The 18332-nt window shown below is 46.6% G+C and overlaps 1 protein-coding gene across 1 annotated transcript; it reads right to left on the bottom strand.

Annotated features, from left to right (window-relative positions):
• Positions 1 to 11287: 11287 nt before the first annotated feature.
• LOC123150201 (probable long-chain-alcohol O-fatty-acyltransferase 4) lies at positions 11288 to 12819 on the bottom strand. The gene has a single exon (XM_044570030.1). It carries the CDS (start codon positions 12525 to 12527, stop codon positions 11463 to 11465), a length of 1065 nt encoding a protein of 354 aa, XP_044425965.1. The 5' UTR covers positions 12528 to 12819; the 3' UTR covers positions 11288 to 11462.
• Between the last annotated feature and the right edge of the window lie 5513 nt (positions 12820 to 18332).

The raw sequence follows: 18332 nt of genomic DNA, 5'->3' as shown, positions 1-18332 counted from the left end.
AATTGGACTTTCACAAAGCACATACCTTGACAAAGTTTTGAAGTTCAAAATGGATCAGGCAAGGAAAGGGTTCTTGCCTGTGTTACAAGGTGTGAAGTTGAGTAAGACTCAATGCCCGACCACTGCAGAAGATAGAGAGAAAATGAAAGATGTCCCTATGCTTTAGCCATAGGCTCTATCATGTATGCAATGCTGTGTACCAGACCTGATGTGCGCCTTGCTATTAGTTTAGCAAGGAGGTACCTAAGTAATCCAGGAGTGGATCACTGCACAGCGGTCAAGAACATCCTGAAATACCTGAAAAGGACTAAGGATATGTTTCTCATTTATGGAGGTGACAAAGAGCTCATCGTAAATGGTTACGTTGATGCAAGTTTTGATACTGATCCGGACTATTCTAAATCGCAAACCAGATACATGTTTATATTGAACGGTGGAGCTGTCAGTTAGAGCAGTTCTAAACAAAGCGTCGTGGCAGGATCTACGTGAGAAGCGGAGTACATTGCTGCTTCAGAAGCAGCGAATGAAGGAGTCTGGATGAATGAGTTCATATCCGATCTAGGTGTCATACCTAGTGCATCGGGTCCAATGAAAATCTTTTGTGACAATACTGGTGCAATTGCCTTGGCAAAGGAATCCAGATTTCACAAGAGAACCAAGCACATCAAGAGACGCTTCAATTCCATCCGCGGTCAAGTCCAGGTGGGAGACATAGAGATTTGCAAGATACATACGGATCTGAATGTTGCAAACCCGTTGACTAAGCCTCTCTCACGAGCAAAACATGATCAGCACCAAGGCTCAATGGGTGTTAGAATCATTACTGTGTAATCTAGATTATTGACTCTAGTGTAAGCGGGAGACTGAAGGAAGTATGCCCTAGAGGCAATAATAAAGTTATTATTTATTTCCTCATATCATGATAAATGTTTGTTATTCATGCTAGAATGGTATTAACCGGAAACTTAGTACATGTGTGAATACATAGACAAACAGAGTGTCACTAGTATGCCTCTACTTGACTAGCTCACTAATCAAAGATGGTTAAGTTTCCTAACCATAGACATGAGTTGTCATTTGATCAACGGGATCACATCATTAGGAGAATGATGTGATTGACTTGACCCATTCCGTTAGCTTAGCACTTGATTGTTTAGTTTACTGCTATTGCTTTCTTCATGACTTATACATGTTCCTATGACTATGAGGTTATGCAACTCCCGATTACCGGAGGAACACTTTGTGTGCTACCAAACGTCACAACGTAACGGGATGATTATAAAGGTGCTCTAAAGGTGTCTCCGATGGTACTTGTTGAGTCGGCATAAATCAAGATTAGGATTTGTCACTCCAATTGTCGGAGATGTATCTCTGGGCCCACTCGGTAATGCACATCACTATAAGCCTTGCAAGCATTGTAACTAATGAGTTAGTTGTGGGATGATGTATTACGAAACGAGTAAAGAGACTTGGCAGTAATGAGATTGAACTAGGTATTGAGATACCGACGATCGAATCTCGAACAAGTAACATACCGATGACAAAGGGAACAACGTATATTGTTATGCGGTTTGACCGATAAAGATCTTCGTAGAATATGTGGGAGCCAATATGAGCATCCAGGTTCTGCTATTGGTTATTGACCGGAGACGTGTCTCGGTCATGTCTACATAGTTCTCGAACCCGTAGGGTCCGCACGCTTAAAGTTCGGTGACGATTGGTATTATGAGTTTTTGTGTTTTGATGTACCGAAGGTAGTTCGGAGTCTCGGATATGATCACAGACATGACGAGGAGTCTCGAAATGGCCAAGACATAAAGATCGATATATTGAACGACTATATTCGTACACCGGAAGTGTTCCGGATAGTTTCGGAGAAAACCGGAGTGCCGGAGGGTTGGCGGAACCCCCCGGGAGAAATAGTGGGCCTTATGGATCTTAGTGGAGAGAGAGGACTGGCCTAGGGCAGGCCGCGCATCCCTTCCCCTCTGGTTCAAATTGGACTAGGAGGGGGGTGCCCCCCTTTCCTTCTCCCTCTCCCCCTTCCTTTCCCCTCCTAGTAGGAGTAGGAAAGAGGGGAGTCCTGCTCCTACTAGGAGGAGGACTCCTCCTCCTGGCGCGCCTACAGGGGTCGGCCGGCCTCCCCCTTGCTCCTTTATATACGAGGGCAGGGGCACCTCTAGACACACAAATTAATCTGTTAATTTCTCCCAGCCGTGTGCGGTGCCCCCTCCACCATAATCCACCTCGATCATATTGTAGCAGTGCTTAGGCGAAGCCCTGCGTCGGTAGCATCATCATCACCGTCATCACGCCGTCGAGCTGACGAAACTCTCCCGTGAAGCTCTGCTGGACTGGAGTTCGTGGAACGTCATTGAGCTGAACATGTGCTGAACTCGGAGGTGCCGTGCGTTCGGTACTTGGATCGGTCGGATCGTGAAGACGTATGACTACATCAACCGTGTTGTGCTAACGCTTCCGCTTTCGGTCTACGAGGATATGTGGACACACTCTCCCCTCTCGTTGGTATGCATCACCATGATTATGTGTGTGCATAGGAATTTTTTTAAAATTACTACGTTCCCCAACAGGGGGTACTAATGGGCCAACGTTCACATTTTCATCCTTCCAAGCGAACCCTTTTCATGTCGTTCGATTGTCTATCACGGATCTTGGCCCAATGTTGTTGCCACATCAGCAACACGTATTCTTTTGCGCAGGAGTCCAATCCAACGAACGACCTCAACTAATGCTTCCCCCCCCACCCCCGCACCCCCCGCTCTCATTCCCCCAGCCTCACCTAGAGCTATCCGCCCTGTCGACAAGTCTCTCCTGACGAGGTGTTGCGGCGGCAGCCGTGGATCCTGGAGTTTCTCTAGGCGTGCGGCACGGACGGAGGTGTGCTGGGCTCAAAGCAGTGGTGGTGGCCAGGGACGCGGTGGTGTGGTGGTAGGGTCTGCACATTTTGTTGTCGTCGGGAGTTGCGCGTTCATGGTCGCCAAGGATGCATGGTGGTGGTCAACGGGGAAGTAGTAGTGGTGGTCCACCGCTAGGCCTCACCGACCTCTCCTCAGCGTATTCCCCCACGCGCACTACCACCACGGGCATCGCCATCCCCAGGACACCGTGACGCGGCTCCGAGGAGGCCACGACGATGCCCGTTATCGTCTTCGTCGATGTCCGTAGGTACCGCTGTGGTGGCCCCATCTCCTGCTTCCGAGGAGCATGCGGATGGCCACCACGGGAGGAGACCGGGCTCGGCGACGGCACGGGAGAAGGTGGGGCTCGACAAGGGCGCATGAGCAGGTCTGGCTCGACGATGGGCATAGGGAGAAGAGCGGGCTCGACATCATCGCTGCAGTATTTTTTAGTATGCTCTTTCTGAAGCTTTTTATTATAGTTTTGTTTTGCTCCATTTTATTCTCAGTGGATGTGAGTACAACAGGCTTATATCTAAGCTACATCTAGTTTAATTTCAAAATTTAAGCACTCAACATGGCATCTTTCAGTTGATACACATGGCAACTTAAGAACTGTTTGCTCTAGGTCATGGCAACAGAAGACTTTTTCATAAATCTGGCGATGCCATGAGATGTTCTTATAAAGAGAAATGATTGCTTATAGTTGTTATGGCTAATTTGTCATGGCTAATTTCATAGGATGTTCTGAACTTACCATGGCAAACATTCCAAAACACCTATATTGTGCTATCGCAAATCTGCTTCTTTTTTTTGCATTTAAGAGCAAATGTTAATTTTCTACTTGTGACATGCAAAATTCATAACATTTTCCCATTTTTCAAACATGGCATTTTTATAAATTTTCATAATGTTTACATGTCATTTCTATTATTATTTCCAAGTTGTCACATGGAAATTTCAATATATTCATGGTAAATCCGTAAATTTTCCCTCTTTTGAAAGAACAATATCCCAAATTAGCCATCCTTTTCAAATAACACAATGACTAACTTTTCCCCTGTGTCCATTACAAATTCAAAAAAAAGTTGCCATGTTATTTTAGAGAACAAATTTCTAAAATTTTGAACACAGTACAATTGAATTCGTTTACATCCACGAGTATACACTCACCCCTATGAACGCGCGCGCGCGCACACACACACACACACTCTACCCCTGTGAACACCTTCGAGAGACTGAGCCGGCATAATGTTGAGATTGACGAAGTCACCACAGGCACCCCATAGTCGACGAGACCGTCTCGTCCAACTGAACAAACATCACCGGAAAGTCTAATCTAGAAAAATGTGAGCACCAGTTTCAAGTTTAGGACTTGAACTCTGGTGGGCTGGAGATAACATTGTCCTCCTAACCATTCAACCATAGGTTTTCCTAAGTTAGACTAGGGTAGTTTTGTTGTACGTAGAAGGACATTTTTATTAATTAGGCTATGTTAGTTTTATTGTTGGTAGTATGTCAGTTTTATTCTTTAGACGATGATGGCAATTTTTATTAATTATATCATGGCAATAATTTTATTATTTAGATCATGACCATTTTTATTAATTAGACTATGAAAGTTTCATTTTAGGTAGCATGGCAATTTTATACTTTAGATTATGGAAATTTATTAGCTAGATCATGGCAAATTTTATTGTCTTATATCTGTTTTTTATTGGTATATATAGTGATTGTGATCATGTCGTAGTTTACCTTTCTATAGAAGGATGAATCATGACATCTTTTAGGGGTGAAAAAGTCCATTTTACTACCCTGAATAAAGTGGGTGGTTCACTTTACCCCCTGATCTATTTTTTTTGCTTTTTTACCCCCCAAACAAACCCAAACCGGACAAAACACCCCCTGACTGGTTTTTCTCCACCCGCTGCTGATGTGGCATTAGTCAACGGTGGTTTTGATCCGGAGTGGGCCCCCCTCGTTAGGTTTCTCTCTCTCTCTCTCCAAGTTACAACAGCCCCAAGCCCCCGACCTCCTCTATGCACGGCTGCGTCTGAGCACCACCGCGCCGTTGTGCCGCCGCTGAAGCCCTCCACGCCGACGACCTCTCACTCCTAGCGCTGCTCCGTTGTCGGTCGTCTCATCGCTTCTGCTCCGACAAGGAGCTCGCCGCCGGCCACCTCCGGGCCTCCTGCAGCACATCCGTGCCGTCCAGCGACGCCACCGTCGGCATCTGCCTGGCGGCGAGGCAGAGGAGCTTGCACAGCGGCGACTGCACGTGAAGGAAATAAAAGTGAGGAAGAACTCATGATTGTATTATCCTCTGGGTGTACACTTATACACAGATAACACACACACACCCACACACACACACGGCTAGACTAACTAACGCACCTATGCACAGGCTAACCACCCCTAGAAGCTAGCATGCAGATCGTGGGCTGTTGGCGCAGCAACAACACGCACGTTAGTGCATGCACTGCTACCTGAAAGACCGGTTCCAACAGCATGGTCCTCGCCGGATCCGAAGTCGGCGCCCGACGGGGACGGGTGCTGGGTGACGAACGGCGACGATGGACGCAGATCTGTGGCATGGCGGCGGGATCAAAGTCGAGGGTGCTGGAGGCCGACGGTGACGGTGGTCTCAGGTGGCCACGGTGGTTCTCAGCAGCGCCGATCTGCAGAACAGAGCGCCGGCCATGGCATTTAGAGCAAGGAGAGAGAGTCGTTGTGGTCATGGTACGCAGCAGCAGCATGACGAGGAGGACAAGGAGGATGTGAAGGAGGACGAGGAGAAGGCTGTTGCAGCCTGGAGAAGTGCTCCCACTGCGGCGGCGGCAATGCGGGAAAGAAGAAGGGGCGGGAGCCGGGGAGGAGGCTCGCCGGCGGGTGTACCTGGAGAGAGAGAGAGAGAGAGAGAGAGAGAGAGAGAGAGAGAGAGAGAGAAACTTGACAAGGGGGGCCCACCCAGGTCAAAACCGCCGTTGACTAGTGCCACATCAGCAGCAAGTGGAGAAAAACCAGCCAGGAGGTATTTTGTCCGGTTTGGGTTTGTTTAAGGCGTAAAAGAAGCCGAAAAATAGATTAGGGGGTAAAGTAAACCATCTACTTTATTCAGGATAGTAAAATGGACTTTTTTCTTTAAGAGTTAGGTATCTTACACTTGATTTTTTTTAAGTGCTAACTTTATGGACTAGAGAATAACATACAAATTTGATGTTCAACTTTGCCATGTCAGCATAGACCATGTTTTATCGTGCAATAGCATGGCAATTTTCTGACGTGCTCTCTCCAAGAGATTTTTGACACTGTTATAGTGTTGAAAAACGTCTGATATTTTGACATAGAGGGAGTATGTTTTTTATGTATTGTACCATGCCAAAAAAAATTATACACCATGACAAATGCATTTTTTCTATATTGCCTTTTCTGTATCACAAATTATTGACTTTTTTGTTGATGGTAATATTTATGCACCGTGTCTTTTTTTCCTGCACAAGGGAATTGTGATAGAGCCAGGAGGCTAACAAAAGGCCCTGTATGCAGTTGGTTCGCGCAATATACATGTGAAAAACGGTTGGTTATGCATTAAAAATGTTAACAAGTATTTGAAAATGTTAATTAAGTATTTTAAAAATGTAAAATGTGCATAGAAAAATATGGTCCATGTATTAAAAAAATGTGAAATTTCTATTTGAATTATGTTAATCAAGTATTTCAAAAATGTTAAATGTGTATAGAAAAATGTTGACCATCTATAAAAAAAATATCAATTTGGTATTCGAAAAGGTTAATCAAGCATCTGTCAAATATTAAATGTGTATAGAAAAAATGTTGACCCTATACTGAAAAAATGTTTAACTTGTATTTGAAAAATGTTAATTAAGTATTTAAAGTAATTGTTAGTAGTGTATAAAAAATGTTGACCATGTATTAAAAAATGTTAATCTGGTATTTAAAAGTTTGGTCAGGCATTTAAAAAATGATAGATGTGTATAGAAAAATGTTGACCATGTATTGAGTCAATGTTAATCCTGTTTTTGAAAATAATTAAACTTGTATTAAAAAATATATTACATATATACCAAAAAATATGTTACTCCTTCCATCCCATAATATAGGACGTTTCTTAACACTACTTTAGTGTCAAAAAACGTCTTACATTATAAGACGGAGGGAGTAGAAAACAGGAAAACCCCAGATAAAACAAATGAAAACTGATCAAAATGAGAGAAGAAACAAACAAAATCGAAGAAAAATGAAAGAAAAAAAGACAATGGAGAATAAGAAAGAAAAAAAGTAAAAAAGTAAAAACTTAGAAAGAAACGAAGAAAAACCGATGAAAAAAAAGAAAAAAATTACCACAGAAAACCAGTGAAAACCTGGCTCTTTTCCTTCAACTTGGCCATGCCCTACAAACGTAACATGAACCCGACGTAACTCGGTGTTAGCAGCGGTATCTTCAACCACGAGATCCGGCGTTCGTCCCCGCGCTTCCTTCTTTAGTACTCCCTCCTTCCCATTATATAAGGCATTTTAGCATTTTGCGCGGAAATTAATGCATAGTGTAGATCATCGGTGCCACACAATCATACGAGACGATGTAAGCTCAACAATGTCTGCTAACAGCTACAGTGTACCGTTAATTGCTAGCTGCAGCAACAAATTCATTACCATAAAGAGAATGCCGGAGTGCTAGAGCTAACACGACTTGTATTTTGGGATTTTCTAGTTAAGCTTACACGCCTAATATATATAATGGGAAGGAGGGAGTATGTGCTAATGAACCGGCCCGTTACTGCAGACGCTTCAAGCGAGAGATCCTACCATCACGCTATAAGCGAGATTTAGCTCTAACGGTTTGAGTTTTCTCGTACCTCCTGCCATGACGCTATATAAGCAGATTTAGCTCTCGCGGTGACGCGGTTTGAGTTTTCTCGTACCAAAACTAAAAAAATCACGCTGGGCTATTTGGTCTAGGGCGTGTTTTTTTTCTTTTTGCAGGAAAAACGTACAACCTATTTATCTTCAATCATGGTAGTACAACAAACATTAAAAATAATAAAATTTACATTCAGATCCGTAGACTACCTAGCGACGACTACAAGCACCGAAGCGAGCCGAAGGCGCGCCGCCGTCATCGCCCCTCCATCGTCGAAGTCGGGCAAAATTTGTTGTAGCACACAGTCAGAAAATTATCGTGCTAAGTCCCCATAGGACCAGCACCCCATGTTCTAGGGCGTGTTTGGTTACATTACCAATCGAGCCTGGCTCTAGTGAGTCAGTTTGAGGGGATGCAGGCAAAAAGACCCTAGATGCACATAGTTTGGTTGCTTGCATGTATCTTAGTTGCATGAGACAACCATTTTTGACCCGACGTTTGGTTGCCCATATTGCATTAGGCGTACATATGACATGGTGTTTGATTACAACCTACATAAGGTGTTGTCACCACTTCTAACTAGTGCTGAGCTTACCACACACAGTCTGAACATGTAGTGCCAGCTAGTTAAACAAATAACAGTTTATCCTAACTACTATCAAATGACAGTTCAAATTATTAAGAGCCATTGACTAAATAGGGGATAGTTCATTGGTGTTGCTGCTACCAGATCTTCTTCTTCTTCTTCTTCTTCTTCTTCTTCTTCTTCTTCTGCTGCTGCTGCTGCTGCTGCTTCTTCCTCCTCTTCTTCAAATTCTACACTAACCTCTGTTAAGCCACATTGCCTCTGCCCACTCTAACCTTTTATTCTTCCAAGCGTCATTGTTAAATGCCTCCACACCATGGCCGGAGCTAACAACATCGTCAGGCTCGACCTCTTCCTCCTCAGACACGTGTTCATCAAAGCCCCACTGGAGGATCCAATTATGCAGAATGCAACAAGGAAGAACAAGCTTACCCTGAGTGGAGTATGGATGGAATGACTTCTGATCCAGGATTTTAAACCTATTCTTCAGAGTTCCAAATGCCTTCTCAACAGTTACTCAGGTTGTAGTGTCTAAGATTAAACAACTCATGTGCAGTCCTAATATCGTCCCTACCAGAGAACTCGTTGAGATGGTACCTGGTTTTCCTGAAGGGTGGAAGAATACCCGACCGACATGCATAGCCAGCATCTCCAAGGTAGAACTTGCCGTCGGGGATGTTGATCCCATCAGGTCGACTCATGCTGTCAGTGAGAATGTTAGCATCATGCGCTGACCCCTCCTAGCCAGCTAGCACCTATGTGAACTTCTGATCAAAGTCAACAGCAGGAAGCACATTCTGACTTGTGTAGTGCTCCCCCCTGCACGCTGCAGATTGTGACCTAGAAACTCTAGCAGTGACATGAGTACCATCTATTGCCCCAATGCAATCCTGAAAATGGCATCACAAGCCTGTGCTAGTGCTCAACTTGAACAATACAAGCATATCAATCCATGAAAAGTGTATATTGTCAATGTTCACCTTGAAGTATGGATACCATTTTGGGCTTCCGCGAATCTTAGGTGGAGTCTGGCCAGATGGTTTCCTGATCATGTCTCCTCTAAGCTCCCAACAGCAAAAAGCACCTGCTTGAAGTACCTAGAGATGGTCTCCATTGATCTCCTGAACATGTTGTGAATGACCCTGAACCTCTGGTTATGGTCAACAACATGGAGGAACATGGTCACTTGCTCTTCCACACTGGTGTTGATGTTATCTTGTAGCAGCCCCCTTCTCCTGTAGGTCTCGACAAGTCTAGCAAATGGTGCTCTTTCCATTCTAAGCATCCACAGAGTCTCGGCGTCATTGCAGTTGTAGATGTAGTTTAGATTTTGGATCCTCTCTTGTTCCCGGATAAACATTGGACCATAGTGGATCAAAGGTCTCCCGACACGACGAACAACTCTCTGGTGCATGAACATGACCCATGCCTGAATCACACTTATCAGTGCTGCTGCCTGAATTATCAGCCTCATCCGTGAGTCCATAACCTAGTCAACATCGACGGTTCGTTCAGTGAGAAATCGATCCTACACCTTGCGTAACAGCCTAACCACCGACCTAACAAAGGGGGAGGGGTGTTGCTTACCAGCATCGGAGACGAGGCCGACGTAGGGGGAGCCATGGCACAGACAAGGTCGACCAGACGATGGCCAATAGCAGGGGGGGCATCAGATCCGCCGCAAACGCCGCCGCCTCTTCCGCCGCCGCCGCCTCTAGTGCAGATCTGAAATCGCAGCCGCCGCCGCTGGTGAGGCAGTAGGGAAGAAAGGAGGTAGTGGCTATGGGTGAGCGAGTGAAAGGGGGGTGCGGCTAGATTTTGCGCCGGGACGGCGCGCCAGATTTCCCATCTCCCGCCATTCCCCCCTCGCCCTCGCGTCGCACCCGTCCGTGCGACCTCGCGCCGCACTCAGCCTGCCTCGCGAGAAACTGCCGATCCGAGTGTTTTCAGCGAGCCAAGCTCTGGGCTGCTTTAAGAAGCGTGCGATGCAGGCCTAACAGTGAAACCAAACAACCAAACATGCCTTTTCCTTCCCCCACGGACCTGGTTGGTCTCGATGCGGGCAACCAAACACGCCTCTAGTGAACGGAATCTTTCACTGGAACGTTGCTTTCTGATCGAACGAATTGCTTGTTCCAACCATCCTCGTGTCCGACGAAAAAGAATTATATGAGACCAGGTCTCATGGGTTAGCATGTGAGACCCACACTGATGAATGACACGTGACATTTACAAATCACAAAGCATCTATCCCAGCCCCACTTCAAATCAGGAAGGAGAGATTAGATGCTTTATCATTTATGAATGTCACATCTCATCCATTAGGATGGGTCTCACATGCTAACTCGTAAGACCTGATCTTATATAATTCTTTTCCGTCGGACACGAGGACGGTTGAAACAAGTAATTCGTTCGATCAGAAAGCATCGTTCCAGTGAAAGATTCCGTGTCCGACGGGCACTGGATATTAGTGTCCTTTGAAAAAGGAACTCTCGAACGCATGCCTTCCTCGGTCTCCGTGGAAAATCTCTGGCGCTGCAAGAAGGCGTATTTCACCGGTCACGATCAAGTGCCGTTCTATCTCAGCTGAGTAGTACGGTACGGGTCAGCCGGGGAAGAAGAAGGAAAACAACTCACCGTTCAGCAGCTCCGTCGCCATCATTAATTTTAATTCAGAAAAGAATATCGCCAGACTGTAGAGATAGCACTACGAAATTGCTGTGCAGACGAAACTGCACACACGATGTGTAGCCGACAGTCAAGTCCAACCGTAGAACAGTGCTGCTGCTGTGCATCACATGGCTTGAATTTAGCATCGTCCACAAATCGTCTGCGTGGCATCGTGTGTATAGCAGCGTTCATAGCACTACGTAGCAGCCAGCGAAGATCTGAATAGCAATATATTTAATTAATTATTATTGATCAATGAATGGGTTCAATCACGATCTTCCAAGATCCGAAGTCTACCACAGTCCAGTCCACATCTCAAGCAGTATACTCCTATCACCCTTTGGATCCTAATCGTACGGCACACGCTCGATATCTCGTCACAGCGAATGTTTTCTGCTGGTCACGGTCAGCGGGTGGAAAGAATGGGACCGGCGCCGCCGCCGCCACCGCCGGCGAGCCACCGGCCGGCCTGCTCCATGGCCGCCACCAAGCCCTGGCACTCCTGCAGCGCGAGCTCGTCCAGCCCGCCCCTGATCATGGCCGGGAAGAAGAGCCAGAACCCCGTCCCGCCCACGAACGCCAGCGTGAGCGGCACCGCGGCCGCCCGCGGCGGGCGCCACCACCCGGCGTGCCGCGCCCACCACCCCTCCGCCGCGGTGCACGCCCCGTGCAGGACGAAGAAGGCGGTCACGTCGCCGCTGGGCGGCTGCCACATGATGTAGTAGAACATCACCTCGTGCATGAGCCCGGAGACGAGGAAGGACGCCATGACCCCCGCCGAGTCGCCGAGGCGCGCGCGCACGGGGCCGTGCACCGACGGCCGGAGGATGGCGGGCACCATGAGGTTCCACCGCCGGCCCCAGAAGTCCCGCAGCGACGAAGCCAGGTACGGCCGGTCCACCTGCGGCTCCATCTCCATGCCCAGCACGCCGTGGATCACGGCGCGCACCGAGCCCAGCAGGAGCTCCAGGGAGAAGTAGATGTGCACGGTGTACAGGAGGACGAGCTGCCACCGGCGCATCGCGTCCTTGAACTGGTACGCGTAGATGATGAAGGGGATGACGGCGCCGGAGACGAGGATCTTGGCCGGGCCGCCCGAAGCGGGATCTTGGTCCTTCGCTTTGGCGGAGGCGGAGGCGGGCTGCCGGAACTTGACGGGCAGGGAGGCGGAGAACACGAAGTGGGGCAGGGAGAGGGACGGGTCCAGCGGCCCGCGGCCGGCGGCAAGGAGGAGGAGCTTGAAGGTGCCGAGCCAGCTGAGGAAGAAGGCGGAGCTGCCGCGGAACGTGGTGGTGGAGAAGGCGAAGGGGATCGCGCAGAAGAGCGCGACGGCGGGCAGGAGCGCGGCGAGGCGAGCCGCGCCAGGGCGTATGACCGCGGCGGACATGCGGGCGTAGTACATGGCCGCCCAAACCGCCGTCGTCACCTTCAGGAGGCTCCCGAGCTCGCCGTCCATGAGCGCCGCCGCCATGACGTGGCGAGCACAGAGGAATCAATGCTCTATTGGGCCGGCCTCTCGAGCTGTGAACTACGTTGTCGGGGGGATTCGCTCGTATGCCTCCGATCCGACCCCGTTCTGCTGGCGCCGCCGAGCAGAGCCGAGATCCGGAGGAAGGGCGGCGAGGTGCGGGTGAGAGAGGGAGAGGTGGGTTGTGCTGAAATATAGATAGCGGACAAGAAACTTTGCTGCTGTTTCCGACCTCTCCCAAGAACCCCTCTTGACCGGCAGCGTCAAGTTGGTCGCTTGGATTTTCCACAAAGTTTTTTGATTTTCGACAAAGTTGGTCGCTTGGATGGCACAAATTGGGGAAGAATCTCATGATTTACACCTACGTGGGGATGAACAGAAGCATATGGACTTTTATCGCGAAGCTGCACCGGAATTAGGTAGTCTTTGGATCGTCTCATGTACCATGTTCCATGCTGGACAGCTCCTCCATTTGCCCACAGCAGTCTCCATGCTTCTAAAAGCATCTATAGTCGCGCGCCTTAGTTCTCCTCAAACGCATGGGCGGGCCGCATGGTCACTGGCCGGTCATAATTTTTTGATCCAGATGAACGTCTCAAACTGGCCTCAAACGTCCGAGCTAACCAACAGCCCTTATATCCAGCCCCAATATGAGGCGTCCGGGCGCGTCCGAACACGTCCGTCACGTAGGACTGACGAAGGGGTCTTAGCCAAAAACGCCCTGAAACCCGGCGGTCCGAAACTCGTCTCCTCCGCCAGACCGGTGGCACCGCGTGGCGCAGCTCCGGCGGGCCGCGTAGCGCCTAACTCGGCTATTTAAGTTGAGCGTTGCATCGAAACCCTACCATCCATTCACATTTGCCTCCGCCTATCCGCTTAGTAGCCATGCCCCCACGCCGCCGGGTGAGGAGCGAGCCATTTCTTACGCCGGAGCGCCGGCTCGAGCTCCTTGAGCAGATCGGGGCTAGGCGCGAAGCCCAGATCGCCACAGGGCTACCTCCAGACGCAGTGGATCCGGAGGAGGAGTTGGAAGAGGAGGAGGAGGTGGTGGTGGTGGAGGAGGAGGTTGAGGAGGATGAGGATGAGCCAAAGGAAGAGGATGTGGGGGACACTAGCGACGCGGATTTGCAGGCGGAGCAGCAGGCCACCCTCGATTTCCTCTAGTCTGAGTCGCCTGTGGAGGTCAGACGGCGTCACTGACAGGAGATAAAGGCGCAGCAGGCTGTGGAGGAGGCGGAGATGCTCGCCTACATGGATGAGGTCGAGCAGGAGGAGGATGAGCCAGAGCCCTCCTACCCGCCCATCCAGCCGGCGCCTGGCACTATCGTCGTGGGCATCTCCGACGATGAAGAAGAGCTAGGGTAGTACGTAGGACTTCTTTTACATGCTTTGTATGAATTTAGGGGTTGAAATATGTGAGAGGCAGATACAGAGTGGTTAATTTGAGACGTGACTGGTCACTGTCTATGGATATACCCAATCACGTTCGCGGACATTTGAGGGGCCGGATTAGCAAAGTCCGGCTGTAGATGCTCTAAGAGAAAGCTAATGCGACTGTAGATGCTCTAAGAGAAAGCTAATGCTTGCAGAGAGAAACGGTTCCTGTAGAAGTCGAATGCACCAAGTATTATTATCTCTGTCTTAAATTACTTGTTTTGAATACGGATATATACGGATGTATATAACAATAAAATGTGCCTAGTACTTTAAAAAATAAGTCTAAATACACCCTTCACAAATTTAGGATATGTTTGGTAGCATGTATGGACCTAGCTTAATTGTTCTCCTCTCATACATGTTGAATGTAGATATGCTAAGTCCATGCATTTGCTGTTGTTTGGCAGCGGTGTATGCGCTGAGACATGCTGAGCTGAGACTTTGCTTGACAGCCTGTATGTGTTTAGACATGCTCAACAATTTTGAATTCCAAATTTTTTTTGAATGGTGAACAAAACTGAAAAAATATGAACAAAAATGTAAACATATTTTGAAATTCTGAACTTTTATTGAAAATTTAAACAAAATTTGAAATTCTAAACATTTTTAGAAAATTTAAACAAATTTTGAACATTTTTTCAAAATTTAAACAAATTTCGAAATTCTAAATTTTTTAAAAAAATTAACAAATTTTATTTTTTTTAGAAAATTTAAACAAAATTTGGAAGTTTGAACATTTTTTAAAAATTTAAACAAAAAATCAAATTCTCCACTTTTTCAATTTGTTTGAAAATTTAAGTAAAATTTGAAATTATGAACATTTTTTGAAAATTTAAACATATCTAGACGTGGTCTGGTGGGTGGGGACAAGGGTCAAGGCGAGCATGGCTGCCTCCATGCACCCTCTCAATGGTGCATGAGATGGGCATGGCTCAGGGTCCTTTTTGCATCAGATGGGCGGCATAGCCCAGATGAGCCCATACACCCTACCAAACAAGCAAAAGTGGGTCGGATTGAGAATTTTTGCTCTCATACACTCTCCACGCACCCTGCCAAACACACCCTAAGACAACTGATTCGAGACGGAGAGAATAGTTTGTTGGCCCAGCTATGCATTTTTGCTCGGACCACAACTTGTTGGTGGTAGGAAAGACCAGAGAGTGTAAGAAAGTATCGAACTTAAAAAAGGAGTGTGCAAAACTCATTTAAATGAGATATAATTTGGTTCCATTCTTCTTCGGTTATTCTTGTTTTTCTAGATGGGCTAGGCTTATGTTTTTTAGGATTGTTTCCGTTGGGATATCCTCCTCATGTGAGGTGTGAGGAGATGAACACTTGAAGCCTTTTAGGCAATCCAAAGGTGTGTAAAAATGCACTACCTATTAGGGCTATGACATAAGACTATTTTGGACTTTGCACACAAGGATGGGGATGTCTTACCCTCCATCCAACAGCCACCACTGAGAGTGACGAAAATCAGATCAACCTCCATTGAATAAGAAGAGAAAAAACCAAGAGAGAAAGGGAAAGAAAGAAAGATTGAGGGAAGAAGTAAAGGGAGCTCCTACCTAAGGTTGTGATGGCCCAGATCCACTATCTTGTCCCCTTCAAGCCGCGGTTCCATTATCTTTGGTGAGATTGTTCCAATCCCTATCTCTTGAGCCCACCCCCCATTTTTTGTGTTCCAAGATTCAGAAATCTTGATGTATGAGAGTCTCTAGTGCTACCTAGAGACGAACTCATTGCATCCCACGTTTGATAAAAGTGGAAGAGGATTTAGGTGGCTTTGGCCCATGGTATTTCCCCTCAAGTTGGGGGGTGGGGTCACGTAAAAATCGGGTGTCTATGTGCTGATGTTTGTTGCTACCTAGAAAGTTAAGCTTGCCAGCGGACATCGTCTGAGGAGCGTCAGAGCTTTGGTTTCTTTGGCGTAAGTATCCAATTAGTTATATTTCCCAACAAGAAGTGGAGGAGAGTATTAATATTGTCGTTTCTATCACACAAAAGTTGTCATAGATCTTGTGTGAATTAGTTGTTTGAATATCTGCAGGGATTAGTATTGTTCTAGAAGAACAAATATACCATATGGGTATTGTAATTGGTTGCGGACGAAAGAAAGTAAAAAGCACAAATAAATAAAATAAAAAGTAAAAAAATGGAAATAAATGTTTTGTTTTGCTGTAGTAGAGAGTTTAGGTGTGGGAAAACTTTGCATCACGGTTTACACCAATTGTGCTAGTGCATCAGTGATGTCTACTACGCAACTTCTTGTAGATTTTGTTGGGCCTCTGCTAGTGCTGGTATTCTCCAAAGAGGAAGGTGATGTAGTATAGTAACACATAGTATTTCCCTTAGTTAAGTACCAAGGTTTATTGAACCAAAAGGAGACTGCTCCTTTTTTCGTCGGTAGCGAGTTCTTCCTCATCTACTTGTTCAGGTTCTGGGCCTTCTTGGTCAAAAGCTGCATCTCCTTCCTGTGCAAGATAATGCAATTGCCAATGTTATATGGAAAACGGTTAGGCATAGGAGTAGGCAACAAGTATTCCACTCCAGGGATTTTAATGCAATGATGACTACTACCATTCCAGCGCTAGTAAGAACACAAATATTAACAAGGTTGTTACCGACAATGGGGAGAAGGTGATTGTAGTTGAGACCAAGGGAGTTTGCCAACATGGTGATCACTCCTCCACACATGATATCTCCTTGCATGATTTGCTTGGTGCGCGAGGTGTAGCAAAAGTATTGCCCTTAAGTTGGGAGAATAATCGACGTCAAGGTTTGCTGCTTTCCAGAGAACTAGCATGTTGTCATCATTAACCTTAGAAAACTTGTGCCTACAATGAGTTAGTGATAACATAATAGATATAACTTACAACAGGACTTTCAATGCAATTGGCTATTTGCCTTGAGCCATTGTGACTCATCTGGTAGAAGGATTGTCTCCGGTGCGGGTTGATGTCTACTACGCAACTTTATTCTTGTAGACACGTGTTGGGCCTCCAAGCGCAGAGATTTTTAGGACAGTAGCAATTTTCCCTCAAGTGGATGACCTAAGGTTTATCAATCTGTGGGAGGCGTAGGATGAAGATAGTCTCTCTCAAACAACCTTGCAACCAAATAACAAAGAGTCTCTTGTGTCCCCAACACACCAAATACAATGGTAATTTGTATAGGTGCACTAGTTCAGCGAAGAGATGATAATAAAAGTGTAGTAATAATAGTAGATATTGGTTTTTGTAATAGTAACAATAAAAACAGTAAGGTAGCAAGTAACAAAAGTGAGCACAAACAGTATTGCAAAGCTTCAAAACAAGGCCTAGGGTCCGTACTTTCGCTAGTGCAATCTCTCAACAATGCTAATATAATTGGATCATATAACCATCCCTCAAAGTGCAATGAAGAATCACTCCAAAGTTCTTATCTAGCGGAGAACATAAGAAGAAATTGTTTGTAGCTATTCTTTCCGATTGATCCATCAAGAGTTCATACTAAAATAACACCGAAGCAAATTCAGATTCATAATACTCAATCCAACACAAAGAACCTCGAAGAGTGCCCCAAGATTTCTACCGGAGAAACAAAAGACGAGAACGTGCATCAACCCCTATGCATAGATTGCCTCAATGTCACCTCGGGAATCCACGAGTTGAGTGCCAAAACATATACCAAGTGAATCAATATAATACCCCATTGTCACCACGGGTATTCATATGCAAGACATATATCAAGTGCTCTCAAATCCATAAAAGTATTCAATCCAATAAAACAAAATCTCAAAGAGAAAACTCAATTAATCACAACAAGATAGAGGGAAAACACCATATGATCCAACTATATTAACAAAGTCCGTGATACATCAAGATCGTGCCATCTCAAGAACACAAGAGAGAGATTAAACACATAACTACTAGTACAAACCCTCAGCCCCGAGGGTGGACTACTCCCTCCTCATCATGGTGGCCGCCGGGATGATGAAGATGGCCAGCGGTGATGAGTTCCCCCTCCAACAGGGTGCCAGAACGGGCTCCCGATTGGTTTTTCGTGGCTATAGAGGCTTGCGGCGGTGGAATTTCCGATCTAGGGTTATCTTTGGGGGTTTTGGAATATTTGGGAATTTATAGGGCAAAGAGGCAGTGCAGGAGGCCACCGAGGTGGGCACAACCCACCTGGGCGCGCCTGCCCCCCAGGCGCGCCCTGGTGGGTTGTGCTCACCTCGGAGCTCCCCTCTGGTACTTCTTTGACCCACCGGGTGTCTTCTGGTCCAGAAAAATTCTCCAAAAAGTTTCAATGCGTTTGGACTTCGTTTGGTATTGATTTTCTGCGAAGTAAAAAACAAGCAAAAAACAACAACTGACACTGGGCACTATG

Source organism: Triticum aestivum, chromosome 7A (assembly GCF_018294505.1).
Source record: "Triticum aestivum cultivar Chinese Spring chromosome 7A, IWGSC CS RefSeq v2.1, whole genome shotgun sequence".
NCBI classification, from domain to species: domain Eukaryota; kingdom Viridiplantae; phylum Streptophyta; class Magnoliopsida; order Poales; family Poaceae; genus Triticum; species Triticum aestivum.
This window is presented reverse-complemented; position numbering and strand designations above follow the sequence as displayed.

What these genes read in the sequence shown, in the direction of transcription:
- LOC123150201 (XM_044570030.1), bottom strand. Translation starts at nt 12,527, where the DNA reads ATGGCGGCGGCGCTCATGGACGGCGAGCTCGGGAGCCTCCTGAAGGTG.